The 14,633-nt window shown below is 41.7% G+C and overlaps 1 protein-coding gene across 4 annotated transcripts in view; it reads right to left on the reverse strand.

Annotated features, from left to right (window-relative positions):
- Nucleotides 1-13,603, reverse strand: part of LOC119885727 (histone deacetylase 7-like) — a 49,243-nt gene extending 35,640 nt beyond the window's left edge. The window contains exon 1 of one of the 4 annotated variants that reach the window (XM_038695928.1): nt 13,375-13,603. In XM_038695928.1, the coding sequence (XP_038551856.1) occupies nt 13,375-13,393 (19 nt within the window). In that variant the 5' untranslated portion in view covers nt 13,394-13,603. The other 3 variants (XM_038695929.1, XM_038695931.1, XM_038695930.1) reach the window with 3 other exon arrangements.
- Between the last annotated feature and the right edge of the window lie 1,030 nt (nt 13,604-14,633).

Consider the following 14,633-nt stretch of genomic DNA (forward strand, 5'->3'; position numbering starts at 1 on the left):
GCATAATGCATTCAAAGAGCCAACTAAGGTTACTTCCACCCTGACCCTGAAAGGTTTCAAACACTGCTGATTACTTACTACCTATCACCTTAACAAAGAGTTACATTACCAGAGACACAGCGTATGCACTTGTTTCAACGTCACATTACAAAAAAGTACTTAAACGGTATTTTTAGCCAACATTGTTTTCCATGGTCTGCTTTTCATCAACAGGGCTCTAAAAAAATGCCAGATACATATTTTAAAACTGAAAAGAAACGCTATTTAAATGATAAAATCTGGAACGTTTAAAAAAGAATAAGGACAACTGCATGTAGATAAGATCTGTGTGCGTGCTTCTGTGTCTCTCATTTCAGCGCCGTGGTGCTAAAAATAGGCAGGAGACAAACTTCTGGTTTCTGTAATAGCATATTTGTTTCACAACCATCATCCTCTTTCTGTGTGCTTTCTGCAGCAACAACAGAAGCACTGACACACACACACCTGCACACATGCATAGGCTTTGCTCGTGCATGCACGCGCACACACACACACACACACACACACACACACACACACACACACACACACACAGAAGCACGCTCACAGAGAAACAGTGACTTCCTGTTTCTAAAGTTAGTCTGCACCATAACATCCTCCTGGTTCATTTAGGCAAGAAGAAGCTGCTATTTTGGTTGAATGGCTTCACTGGCTCATTTCTTTAGCCTGAGAGTTACAGATGTCCTCCAGCAGTATTTATATCCACACTGTGGCCCTAAAATGTTCTTTGTTTATTGTTGGGCTGGTGTGAACTCTGCAGTGGTACTGGACAGAGTTAAGTTTGGAGGTCACACATCAAGTTAAATGCTAGTTACTATTTTGTATACATAAACACTGCCAGCAGAGCTTGAGGTTTATGCCTGTTTAGGTGAGCAACAAAGTAGAAAAGAGTTCAGAGACAAAATTTCAGGTCAAATATAAATATATTTCTAGTAAGATATCAACCATACCAACTTGTGCTGTGTGTAAAATCTTTGTGTATTAACGGACCCACTCACACATACAAAACCAACTTTGTGACAGCTTCAGCAGCCCCCCAAATCCCCCCCCAGCCCACCACCTATCCCTCCGTCCTGTTCGCTGTCCCTCCCCCATCCTCACGTTTGGAGGAATCCACAGCTGCTGGGGACATTCTGTCCCTCTGCTTCCGAGCAGCTGGAGTATCAATCTCCTCATGTGTGCGTCCGTATGCGCGCATGCTTGTATGTGTCCATCCTATACACGCCAAGATATTAATAGCTTGCAGTTGTTTCTTTTGAGTGTACACAGCAGGTCTTTGTGTTTGCATAAGTAGGATCTGCTTGTGCAACAGTTGATGGTGCGTGTACACGCGTATCAGTGCATCAGTGTGGCCGTGTGTTGGTGCCAGTGTATTAATAGTGCCCATTTGTTTCTTTTAGAGAAACACTGGAGCTCTTTGTGCGACTTTCAGTGTAACCATGCCAGTTTATTTTTAGTGTCACCTGTCAGTAAACACTTGTGTTACTGCTTGTAATCATGCAAGTGCACACATGTTCGATGACATTGAGTTTGTGCGTTGCTGTTTCTCGACATATTAATAGCATCATGCCACTTGTTTTTATGAGTATGCAGCTTGTAAGTGTATTAATAGCATTCCCAATTGCCAACACTTGCTTCTGTATGTGTATGGCGTGTGTGTGAGTGGCTGTCAATAACTTCAGCCGCACGTATATCAGCTGCAAATGGATGTGGATAGAGAGAGAGTTTACAACAGCCGCATTGAGCCGACCGTGACGATATTGGCTAAATCTCAACATGTGAACAGAAATAGGCCGCAATTTCAAGTTTACAAAATGAATTAATGAATCCACAAAATCATACTACACATCCTTGTCAGAAATGTTTGTCAGGCCAAAGACTTTGTGGCCGATGTGTCACTATTAGATGTTTTTCTTTTGTTGCAATAAACTCTGTGAGGCACACAGCACAGCTCATTTCCTTTCCCTCCCCGAGGCTTATGAAGTAACAACTCATTATGCCACAACATAAGCCATACATTCCTACACTCAGGACAATAGCACAAGCAAATATCGGATTCCTTCATGGTCTAGTTATTTCTTTCTCTCATAGTCACCAGTGCTGTTTTGTACTAAACTCTCTTCAGCCCAAAGTTCAAAATTATAAAACTGCTCTTGATGTTGTGTCCCTGAGGCAGCACGGGAAAAACGATGGGGGGTCACCAGCTCACTGTGGAGTTGTGAGTGTCACAAGCTAGAATGCTCTTTAGTGTGATTCTCCAGCTTGATTTCTCACAAGCAAAACAGACTGACAATTGTTGAAATGGCTTCATTTTTTCTCTCCAGCGGGTTCCAAGGGGTCGTCTTTTTTGGAGGGGGAAAACTGAGCTAAATTTGGCCCAGGCTGCTGTCATAAGGCTGGCATGAGACCGAAACCCTTGCCCGAGGACACCCACAATGTGTTACTGCTAAAAGAATGCAGTCATGATCTATCAGGTGCTGCCAGTGTCGGCACAGTACATTTGCACTAATACACACCATCATTCAGGCGCACCACACACAAATTACCCACCTTAACATTGCCCTCAATTATGCAAATTAAGACATGAGCCACCATTTGACCTGATGGGACACCAGCTGACTTCCTTTACGTACTTCAAAAGGAACAGTGACTGATCATCTAATTATCGACTGATTCATGTTAGTGGTCTGTGCACCTCATCTCCACCTACAAATATCCACCCCTGCTCTGTGATCGTGCTAATACCAGATGTTACCTGGGCCTTTACACATGCACACGCACACACACAGAAATACTGACATATATATTTGTTTTTTTTACATGTAAAATTTGACGCCGGCAAGAATGATTTGACTGAGAAAACAAGTTCTTATGCCCAGTTCCTACTGTAAGTCGTCCATGTGTCTGCACTACTATGTATCACTCTCTATTATTGCACGTTAGGTTATGTAAACAGAAGGCCTTCTTTGTTTCAAATACACCCTGCAGTTTGTGAGAATAAGGTTACTGTCTTCTGGTCCTACAATCCTGTTTTTACTGCTGGTTTTGATAAAGTTACTGTGCGTTTGAACTTTGTTGATTTCCCTAACACTCTCCATCTTCTGCCCTGTGTCCCTCTCACACACACACACACACACACACACAAACACACCTGCATGATACACAAGCAGAGCGATGGTCCTGTTGCTGTGTTTTTGAGGAGCAGAGTGTATCACTAGTCAGCTGAGTTGATCTTAAATCAGGAACAGGAAATGTGATCTGGGGCTCTGGCCAGTACAGAACACTGTCCCTATTGTCAGTGCATTGCTGTGGCTCACATTGGGAAAACACTGGGGACTTTTAAAGGTTATCTGTCCTGGGAAAAGGCTGATATTCACTTTCACAACTAGCCTGCAGCACAAAGGTATACACATAATGGATACCTGATGATGCCTGATCATTAAATATGACTTTGTCTTTGTTGTGCTTCTTACTGTAAATTTAAAGGCAATCTAGAGTCAATATAGGGGTCAGTAAAAAAGCGAATCAAACATGCTTCTCTATCAGTGTTTAGTCAACTGAACCGATTAGTTGTTTAATCAATTAACTGAGAGATAAAAAATAAATTTGGAACTACTTTGGACATTCATTATTTGTCATTTTTTAAGCAATAAAATCAAACATTTTTGGACAAAATAAGAAATTTGAAGTCCTATTTCACCAAGATCTCAACATTTAACAGATGAATGTTTTACTCAGAACATTTTGATAATTCACTTTGATAAGTCACTTGAACCTTCAGCCATATGAGACCTGTTCTATGACAAAACCAAACCCAGAGGCTAAAACAACCTGTGAAGTAAAGGGGGCCGTGTGATCAAAAGTTTGAGTAAGATGACACTGATCATGTAGCATAAAGGGCTGGTCATTATGATCAAAGCCTTTATTTGTGCAGATATGCTTTTGTAAACACACAAACCATCACCCACCAACAACCATGCACACACACAGCTGGACATTTACCCATTCAAAGCAATAATGACCACTGCTGGTTATCTGAGATGATGAGAGGAAAAAATGAGGGAGTGAGGGAGAGATCTAAAAGGCAACAGAAAGGGGGTAGAGGGGTGTAGGTGGTGTCGATTCCTCTGGCACGGCCCACATGAAACTAATGTAACTGTATCCCCACAACAGCACTAAGGCTATGACCTCATCCCGTCCAGAGAGGGAACCTGGACACATGAGAACATTATTCCACGCATGGCTGCCGTGTGTGTGTGTGTTTTCATTTTCTAGGGAACGAAGGGGCTTGGGTGGGATCTAACAATCTTTACAACTTCTGTCATAATACAGCACACACACACTCAAACACAGCTGCCCACCCCACGGTCCATCAAACAACCAAACATTTGTTGCCTAGTAGTGAATGAGTCAAACTTTTCAGTGACGTTATGTAGGAAATTCTACACTAGCACTCACAATGAGACATTAATGCCATAATGACACAATTATTTGTCCTATTTATCACCTTAAAATAGTCATGTTACCTGTCAGATTAGGATACTTACCAGAGCACCTTGAGTTACAGGTAGTCAATCAGGCAGGTAATAAGGTATTTACTAACTAATACTGCAGCATCCGTCTCAGGTTCATGTCTTCATTAGGATCAAGAGTACACTGTCTCTAATTCTGGAAATTATTATGGCCATTTCTTTAATTAATTACTAAATTTTTCTTTAAATGAAAGGGGAAAACCTCTAACTGCCAATGTAAATCTCAGCCAGGTGAGCTTTCACACCTGTCGAGTTTAGACGCAAGCCAGAAGGATAATATGGATTTAACCGGGTTTATGGTGGGCGGATTCACATTTTTTTCCACAAAACAAGTTAATAAACGACACTGTTTCCGCTCAAGTACCCCAAGTAGCCTATTCCAGTATGAGCTCTGGTACACAAGAAAGCCGTAAAGTAACAGTCAAGATCATTTTTGAAAAAGGTTACAGTATATATTAAGTACCTCACAGTGCGCGTTAGCAATTTAATAAACTTCGCCTACCTTTAGGGGTGAAGATCAAACGCGACGCATTTCCAGTTTCACGAGGGGCTGACAGCCAGTTGTAAGGTAGCTGTACCAAGTCAGAAAGAATAAAAGACGCATACGAACTTAGTCCAACTGTCTTTCCTGATCATATTAGGTGTTGTCTGACTGATCTGGTCGTCGTTGTGTCAGTTAGCTGGCTGCTCTTTTGTACTAAAATCAGAAACGCTGGCTCCACCCGTCAGCACGCGCGGCTGTCAAAGCTGTAGCCTAAGTTGTAACTTCACATACAGAAAGCAAGGCTCAGCGCCTCAAAATGTTTCGGCAACTTAATTAGCTTACGTAAGAGAAAGACTGTCCGCCGTCACCGAAATCTGCTCTTCACTTATCTGCCTCCCCAACGAGTCTGTCTGTCGGTGGTGAAACTGCTGATAAAACCTGCTGCGAGTCTCACTTCCATCCGTGTGCGCGCTGCTGGTGTGAGGGCTCCATCTGCTGAACTCCGCCGGGTAAGGATGCCCTGTGTGTGTGTGTGTGTGTGTGTGTGTGTGTGTGTGTGTGTGTGTGTGTGTGTGTGTGTGTGTGGGGCCTATTGTTGCGTACCTATCCAACAGTGGAGCTCGGCTCCCTTCCCCCAAACAGTGGACCCAGCGAGCCAACAGGTCAACTTTTGGAGGTACCCTCTGATGAATGTATTTGAATTATAGCCAAAGAGGGGACCTGCAGGTGTGAGTGTTAAAAGCCATATTCAGCACTGCCCCTGCAGGCGGGTGCAGGGACTTTGTAAACAATGCATCGTTTTTTTCACACTCCTCCATAGTGTGAATGGCTTGCAGGCCTAGACACATTTCTAACAGGCTACATACTGAAGGAACCGGTCTCCTGAAACATGCTCTGATATTATTTTTGTGTAACAAAATGCAAAAGCTCAGCTTTAGTGGATGTCCTAACTAATTTCAAGTGTGACACACTGTATTAAAATGAAGGACTAAATAGGCATAAAAAATGATTTTAAAAGAAAAAGGAAATGAATTGGCCTGCAGCAAGATCATTTCTTTTCATTTAAATTAATCACTCAAAACAGACTTTTACTAGACCTTTAAAATTAGTCAGTCTCTAAAGGAGCATAGGGTTTCAATCCATTTTAAAATGTATTTGTATCCTTGGGTATGCAATGTGTTTGTTGAGGCACGTAGCAGGGGGAAAAAGGTCCACACTCTCCTTGTCCCCAGTTTGCTGGTACATAATGTTCCCTAGCATGGAGCGATATTCACACTCCAGCTTGAATTATTAAAAAAGAAATAAGCAAAATGAAAAATCCTTATGAGGAAATGTATTATTCTAGTTTTGCTGTCATTACAATTAAGTATTCAAGAACAGAACAAGTTATAGCCTCTAACAGAATAATCCTTTACTCACATGTACATTTATTTGACCATCAAATTTGATCTTCTTTGTGCAGGATAGTGCTGAAGAGCCCTCACAACTTGTAAGAGCATGTAAAAAGTCTTTTACACTGTAAGCTGTAGCTTTATTCAATTCTTGATATTCCGCTAACTGAACATGAAGCTTGTTTTGTGCCAGTGTGTTTATTCTGTACTTCTTTATCTTCCTTGTTCCTTTTCCCACCTGATTTTAGTTTATTTTATTATTTTATTTTGGAATCTGACCACCTTGTGAAGCCACCTCTGTGGACAATAAAGTTTTAAAATGATCTGGAATGCATACACACACACACACACACACACACACACACACACACACACACGCAACAACAACAAATTGACCCTTAATTTACACAGTGATGCCCATTCTCACATGTCCTCTCCCAAACTGAACTCTCACTGTCTCTCACAGTTTCCTCATCCAGCTTGTGGCGAATCCAGCCTCTGCCAAAAAAAAGTACATCATTGGATTTATGAAGTTAAGCCAATCAGGGACAAACCAACTAGTAAAAGATGATGAGTCAATAAGTTTGCTGTTGTTCAGTTAAATTGTGTACCTAAGGGGGAAATTATGGCATTAAAAACTTGCTATCAACAACACTAAAGTCTAGTTTCAACAACAGTAAGTCTTTTCCCATGTGCTCTTGGCAGGGCTTTAACAGTCCATCCCCCAGTCACGGGGTTGACTGTGGCCTGAATAATTTGAGATACGTGCAAGCAATTTGAATTTCATAGCAGATCTTCCATTTTGAACAGCACTTGCTTGAGACAGAGCTTCTTCTCTTGGCAGATTTAGATAGTGCTTGGTAACTACTTTAGTTACATTTCCAAAGAAAGGAGCTCTTCTGTTTGAAAATCTGATTCTGTGTATGTATTCACTGTTTTATTATGGGCTTTACAAATAATGTCACGACCCATTATCTACAGGTCATTATCTATATCATCATGTCAAAATAGGTCAGCTTTGACGTTTTGGCACAACTTGTTCAAATTATATACAATCTAAAATGATACATGTAGAGCTGATAGCTGAAAGTACGTGCCAATTTTGAGAAGTACTCAAAAGTTACTCAAGAACAGCAGTTAGAGCACTTGTAAATGCTGGACTTTGATGTTAGGGATATATTTGTCACCATGCACATTTTATTATGCAAGGTAAAGTGTCTGATAGCTGATTATGAAATGGTATACGGCCTTGACTACATTTTGATCCACAGTAATTCATTCAGAAATATTTACTTTAAAATTGTAAGCTGTCGTGAAAAACAGATATTGATTTTGCATAAAATTTGAACCCATTTTTTAAAAAAGATTTAATTAACAAAAGAACACAACAGAGATTCAGTCTACAGGGCATATGCGTATAGGCCTTTGCAAAGATGAGAATAAAAAATACAAATGATCCAGTGGTATACTAAAATTTAAAACTATCTAATACAATAAGGCTACATAGTGGTCACTCAGTTTTTTATTAACTGGACTGATCAAGTTGGCACAAACATTTGTGTTTCTGTTAACGCGTCATCATCAGATGTCAATAGAGCTCTCCCTTCTTATCTTTCCCCCTCACACTATTTCTACACCGCCTCTGCCCTCATAAGGGCAGTGCCACTGCTGGGTAGCACTCGAGTGTTTGGATCTGTGTAATCAGTAAAACATCCCCATTTTACACTACAATAAGAGCACGAGCAAGATGCTGTGGAAGAGTCAACCTCAAAATCTTGTCATGCGACATCCATGTAGATGCAATTTCATACTGAATCCCCAAGAGGATTTTAAAAACAGAACAGTGAAGACGGGAAAAGACCCATATAGCACACATGGGTAGGACTCAAAGGTGGAGTTTTGTGGCCAGTAGGGCTCACTCGTCTTCCAGTCACAGGAAGCCAGTAGGAATGAGAGGAATGCAGTCAGGCAATACGGTGATGGAGGGAGCAGCAGACGCAGTGCAGATTGCCAAAATGACTGAACGAAAAGGAGGGAGTCAGGAAAAAGATAGGGAGAGTGAGAAAGTGATTAGAGAGTGCAAAAGGCAGGGCTACAAATGATTAAGATGCACAAGCAGGCAAAAGCCAACACTGGGATGCCTGCAGGGCAGCGGTGTAGACACACTCACATACCAAAACAAACGCCCAGCGGTGGCTTTTGTAGTTGCATATGGTGCGAGTGTGTAATTGCTCTCTCTCTCTGATATTGAAAGTTGATGTGGATCATGTGCATAACATTGGAGGAGTCACAGACGGAAATGCCAGTGTACATTATTGTGACCCGTGGAATGTGTGAGTTATCAGTCAAACAGATTTCCTGGTAATGGGTGGAGGCTGGGGGGGCTGCAAACAAGAATTGTATGTTTTGTACTATACAGGGGGTCATCCTACCTTGCAGACACACACGTATGCACTCGTTCAGAGAACTGACACACACAACACAGGCATACATGCAGCCTACTTTCCACCCATTTTACTCTTTCTGTTGTGGTGGCAGCCCGGCTGACGATGAGTGTCCTGGTTTTTTCTCCTTTTTATCAGTTTTTCTGCTTTTTTCCTTGGTTTCTTTTTCTCTGCCTGCCTCCCTGTGTTTTCTCCTGTGTGCTCTCTCTCTCCCTCTGCTCCTGAGCCCAGCCAACTACCTGCACCTGCATCTCATCAGCCACCTCGTCAGCCTGCCACACCTGCCAGTAATCACCTCATGACTGCCTGTATTTCAACCCCGGTTCTCCACACCAGCCTCGCTTGATCGTTGTTGCTTCATACCTGGTGCCACTTCCGTGTTCAGGCTTCCATGTTTCTTGTTTTTTCCTCATTTACCCTGTGCCTTGTTGCTGTCTTCCATAACCTTGTCTCTCTATCTGTTTCCCTCCCAGGTACACTCACCCTCGCCCTCCGTTCGGCTGGGCTCATCCACTGGCCCACTCCTCCTCGGACTTCCCTCACGGCGTCCTCCCTGTTTCCCCCGCCTCTCCTCGCTTCCTCGGCCCCTGTGTTCCCTGGTCCCCTGACTCCTTGGTTCCCCGTGCCTGTACTTCCCCGACGTCCTCCTCTCCCTCCACTCCAGTCCCTCTCACCCTTTAACTGTCTTCTAATTACTGTGTCAGTAGTTCTTTTTCAAATGTTTTAGCTTTCTTTAGCTCACTATTTTAGTTTTACTGCAGCTTTACTGTTTTGGTTGAGTCTCTCTTTTGGTTGTTCTCCTCAGCCCTGTTTCCTGCAGCAGCATACAGGTTTTGTTTGTTTTTTTTTTTTTGCCAGAAAGTTCTGATAAACCCACTTTTCACTACCTGTCCAGCACCAAACAGCAGACATACAAACCTAGCGACTAGCTGGTGAACATAATGGAGCATTTAGCAGCTAAAGAGCCAGATCCCTCACTAGTGGGTGGAGACCAAAACATATTTGTCAGTGTTGTTTACAGCTTGTTCCACTGCCTAAAAATGGCCAAAAAATAAGTTCATGCTGCTTTGAACCACCAGTTAATGTGGAATGCAAAAAAAGAGAAATTCAACTAAACTAAGACTCTACAGATTGTTACTTTCTTGTATGCATAAAAGAAAAAAGTTCCATTGCATTATGTAAAATAGTGGTTGTGGAAATGCGTCATCTTTTTTGTTTTCACACACTTTGTATAATAAAGTACTTTGCACATGTTCAGGTTGGCCCCCGCTAAGCACGAGCTAGCAGCTGTGTGGTGACTTTGAACCGAGAAGGCGCTGGAGGCTGCTCGCAGCGGTGGGTAGCCTCTAAAGCCTTTCCATTCCCAACAGCAAAGCAAAGTCAACCCACAGAGGGGATAGATAGCAGTCAGTGCTCGTCTAGTTTCTCTGGAAACTGTCTGTGATGCTGGAAAGTGTTGCTTTACGACGCCCTCACACTCCTGTGTGCGCACGTGTTGGAAAAGGTCAAAGCACAAGAGTTCAGAACCGTGTGTACCCCTTTGAAAAGTTTGTGACATGCCTTTTAAAGCACTATACATGTCAAACTGAACAAACCAGCGTGATGGAGATTTCACTGGAGCTGCTGTAAACTTAATGCTCATTTAGAAAAAAATCTTATGATGCCTGTTGTTGATTAGACTATAGACGCATTAAGAACTTTTATTGGGTTAACGTCCAATAACCAAATATAATGAGAGAAAAACAAAACATTTTCAACAATCCTTGTGCCATTTAACTCATTGCCTGGATGGTATGTAACAGAGAGTAAAGTGGGAAATGCAACCAGTTATCATTAACTTTCTATTTCCTGGTAAGTGGTTTCAATCTGCTGTATGCTGTAATTTCTGAAACTATCTAGTGAAACTGCTTCCTCCATGACAAAATCTTTCTGACAGTGTTTCCCTGTACAATTAAACTTTCCCATGGTAGATGCATTAAAATGAGGTCGGATTCTTGCAGTAAAAATACCTTTCCACAAGGTGGAGGTACATCAATTAATATGTGTTTGTTATCTAAACACAAACAACAACTCTTTCAGGTGCAAGACTTCCATGAAGGGAACTTACTGTTGCTCACTCATTATTAGTGTCATGCACATCAACCACTGATCTCGAGCTCCTTCTTCATCCCTAAAGTGCTCACTTGACCCCAGTCAGCAGCCTCCAGTGTGATGAAACACCCACTTAAGACCAGTGAGGACTTAATGAGAGGTGATCTGTTTTGGATCGCCATACTTTTGGCCTACCATAAAGCCAAATTACTGCACTGTCCGTCAGCAGTTTTGAAAATGTGATGGAACAATTACAAATCCAGCTCACTTTGGTAATTGAAAACATTAAGTTGTGGACAGACACTTTTTCATGCAATTTAAGTCAAGTTTCTAAAGACAAATAATGATTTCTTTAAGCTCTATCTTATATATACACTTACAAACGTGTCATGAGACAGACGAAGTGTCACATCTTTGAAACTAAATCCCACAACATTGTTACCAATCCATCTGTGCTTTTCTCTGACACCCACTCAGCTTGATTTAGACACCCGTGACGCGACTCCCTCACAGAGAGGTGGTCTGATTCAGTGACCCTGAGAGAGGGAGAGTTACGTATGTGCTAGAGGGCCACTTCCAGCCGACTGTGGCCTCTTAACCTGCCGCCCCTCGACCTTTACAAACCAAACAAACCCACAGTTTGATGATTTATCACAGTGGCAGAAATATACACCGTCAAGCTCATCAAGTCATCTATACAGTTTGGCTGCTAGCCACCTTGCACAGAACATTTCTTTGTTCTCCCTCATAAAATTAAACACGGCTTTAAGTTTTTTTTAATATGTTCTCACTTTTCATTATCAATTAATCAAATGTTTTGATTAATCAATGAATCATTTGGTCTATAAAATGTCTTGAAAAATGACTATCACAAGTTCCTATAAGTCCCCAAGAAGAACAAATGTTGTCTGACAAATTGTCCAAAATCCAAGGATATTAGTTTACTAAAATTCATGGGGATCAATTAATCAATTATCGAAACTATTGCCCATTCTTTTTCTGTCATTCAGCTAATCTAAAATCTAACTAAATAATTTCAGCTCTCATTCTTACTATAAATACGTAAACCATACAGCATGAAACAAGGTGCATTTAGCTAATAACCTAATTTTAATGGCTTTAGAGTCTAATTTTGTATGTGAATGGATTTGAATTAAAAGCATTAATTTGACCATCAGGTAATCTGAGGTACAGTTGAGTGATCGTGCTGAAACGTTGACTTCCTAGAATTTCTAATAACAAGAATATAGGTTTAGACAGGGTGGCATCTATCCAAGGTGAGCCTGTATTCTTTAAGCTCTGGCTTGCTAGAGTTTTTATCAGTATTAAACTCCCTATAACATTTGTGTTCATCACCTCAAAGGCCAAATGAACAATGAATGTCATGAGTGTCATTATACCCCATTATTTTCAGAGCACAGAGGCGTTACAGTCTGATTTATAGCCCAACAAACCACGTAGACAAGTCTCTAAAAATGGAGCAGCACGGGAGGGTAAAAATAGAGCGAAAGTTTAGTGTTTTGGGCGAGAGAGCAAGCAAAGGCTGAGGCCAGCATTTCATCTTATGCAGCAAGATTTATGTAGAGTGCACAAAAACAAGGAAGGAGGGGGGTGGAAAACTAAACCTGCTGTACAGCAGACTCTACTAACTTTTTAACCTATTTTCTAATCATTTCTGCTCTAATAATGCTGTTTTAAGCATGTGGCTGTAATAATGTGATGAACAGGGCTGGTCGAGATTTCTATGTGTCCATTGACATGCATGTACAAGCAAATTTTGACAACTCAAGCACGTAAAAATTTTTTCATTTTTTGTTCCTTAGCATGAAGTGTCCTTTCTTAAAAGTACAGTTATTCAGCACAGAGGACAGCCAGTGTTGTGGCAGCAACTTCATTAACTCGCACTGTGTCCACCATCCCTCTTTCCCTCTTTATTTTTGAACAAATGCTCGCTCTCATCTCTGTCTCTCTTAGCTCGTCTCCCTCAGCTTTGCAGTGAGGGACTGTTGCACTCTGATACTTTTCGTGGACAGACTAGCTAGCTCTCCAGGGTGGGTGGGTCTGTTTCCAATTTTCTCCCCTTCCCCATCTTGAGGAACAACACTTCCAAAACCAAACAAATAAAAAAAAAACCACTTTTGCTCACCGCAATGTCTTGCACATTTTACATGTCTGCATGATGGTGAAGCATTTGCAGTGATATCAGTATACTGGGTAGCTGCTGCACTGAAACTAGAGCAAATCCAAGCTTCTCACAGCTAAAGCCAACCAAAGCTGTAGTAAGAGTGAAGATGAACCAAAGCAACAACTGGATCGAGAATCTTCAGTTCACTCAGTGAACTCTTATAACACAGATAGATATATATTATGTGCAAACGTGCAACATCACCTACCAGTTTTGGGTGCTGACATCCAGTGAGAGGTCTCTCCGTGCTCCCACAGCAGCCCAGTCAATCACAAAGGCAGCAGTCGGACAGGCCGGGAGGGTAGATAGATCCTGCTTTGACAGGGGAGTGGTGCTGCAACGCTGGCGCCCGGCTGTGCACTGACAGAGGGAGTCACAGTCAACTGCTTGACACAATGGGCTCCCTCTGACTTTTCTGTCTTGCAAGTCTTCTCGTGTGAGCTTAACTCTCTCTCTCTCTCTCCCTCTCTCTCACATAATCACTCCCCCTAATTCTTTTTTTTCAGAGAAGACACAGTTGCTCTGCCCTATCAGCCCCCTGTAACCTTTTGTCAGTACTGCCTCTGCACCAGAAGCTCCGGGGATGGAGGCAGCGAGGAAAGGGGGCGGTGGAGGGGGGTATAGAGGTTGTGTGTGTGTGTTGGGGAGAAAGAGAGAGCGCCAGATTGTGTAGTCGCTTGTGTCTGACAGACAATAGCAGGAAGTGTTGCTTTAGGATGCGCAAAGTACACAGGACTTAAATAAGAAAGCTGCTTTGAGAATTACAAGTGAAGACATATTACAGCGGCATTACACTGTGCTTGTTAAAGTGAGACCAATATCACTGTAAACAAAAATCTAAAAAGCAAATTTGTTGTTCGTATTGATAGTTTCTTCTTTTAAATGTAATTAATAACCTTTATGAGTTTAATTTAGATGCTGATTTACAAGTTTAATTAGTTAGTTGTTTCAGCAAGGATTAAGAGTGACAATCCACACAGACTATTTAGCAGTTACCTATTTTCCTGTACTGTTCCTGTGTGTAAACTTCTGTCCTAAAATATCCCAACTGTCAAATTCAAATACATGACATACAGCGTGTATAACTTTTATTTTTTCACCAGTTATGTGAAGGCAGCAGTTGACTCGTGGTGCTTATCAAAGGCAGATAACTATAGCATGAGCTCTGTTTTTTAAACTCCATGACCCAGTCAAGTTCTAAACCTCTGTTCAAACACACCAATTGAGCATTCAGTGTGATTACTTACATAAAGCGATATATATTTCACCCCGGCAATTACATTTCAGCCTGAGTGAAATTAACAAGGGAGAAAACCGCCAGGATGTTGGTGATTTAACAGTGTAATATACTTTTAACCTAATAGTTTGTTTCTTCGTGATCTTATCTCTGCGAACATACTGATAGCCTTAAACATTCTTGGCCAGCATGTTAATGTGAGAAACTGCATCAATAGCAAACACAGGTTA

Source organism: Micropterus salmoides, unplaced genomic scaffold (genome assembly GCF_014851395.1).
Source record: "Micropterus salmoides isolate LMB-PRFRI ecotype aquatic unplaced genomic scaffold, ASM1485139v1 Ms_hic_scaffold_4, whole genome shotgun sequence".
NCBI classification, from domain to species: domain Eukaryota; kingdom Metazoa; phylum Chordata; class Actinopteri; order Centrarchiformes; family Centrarchidae; genus Micropterus; species Micropterus salmoides.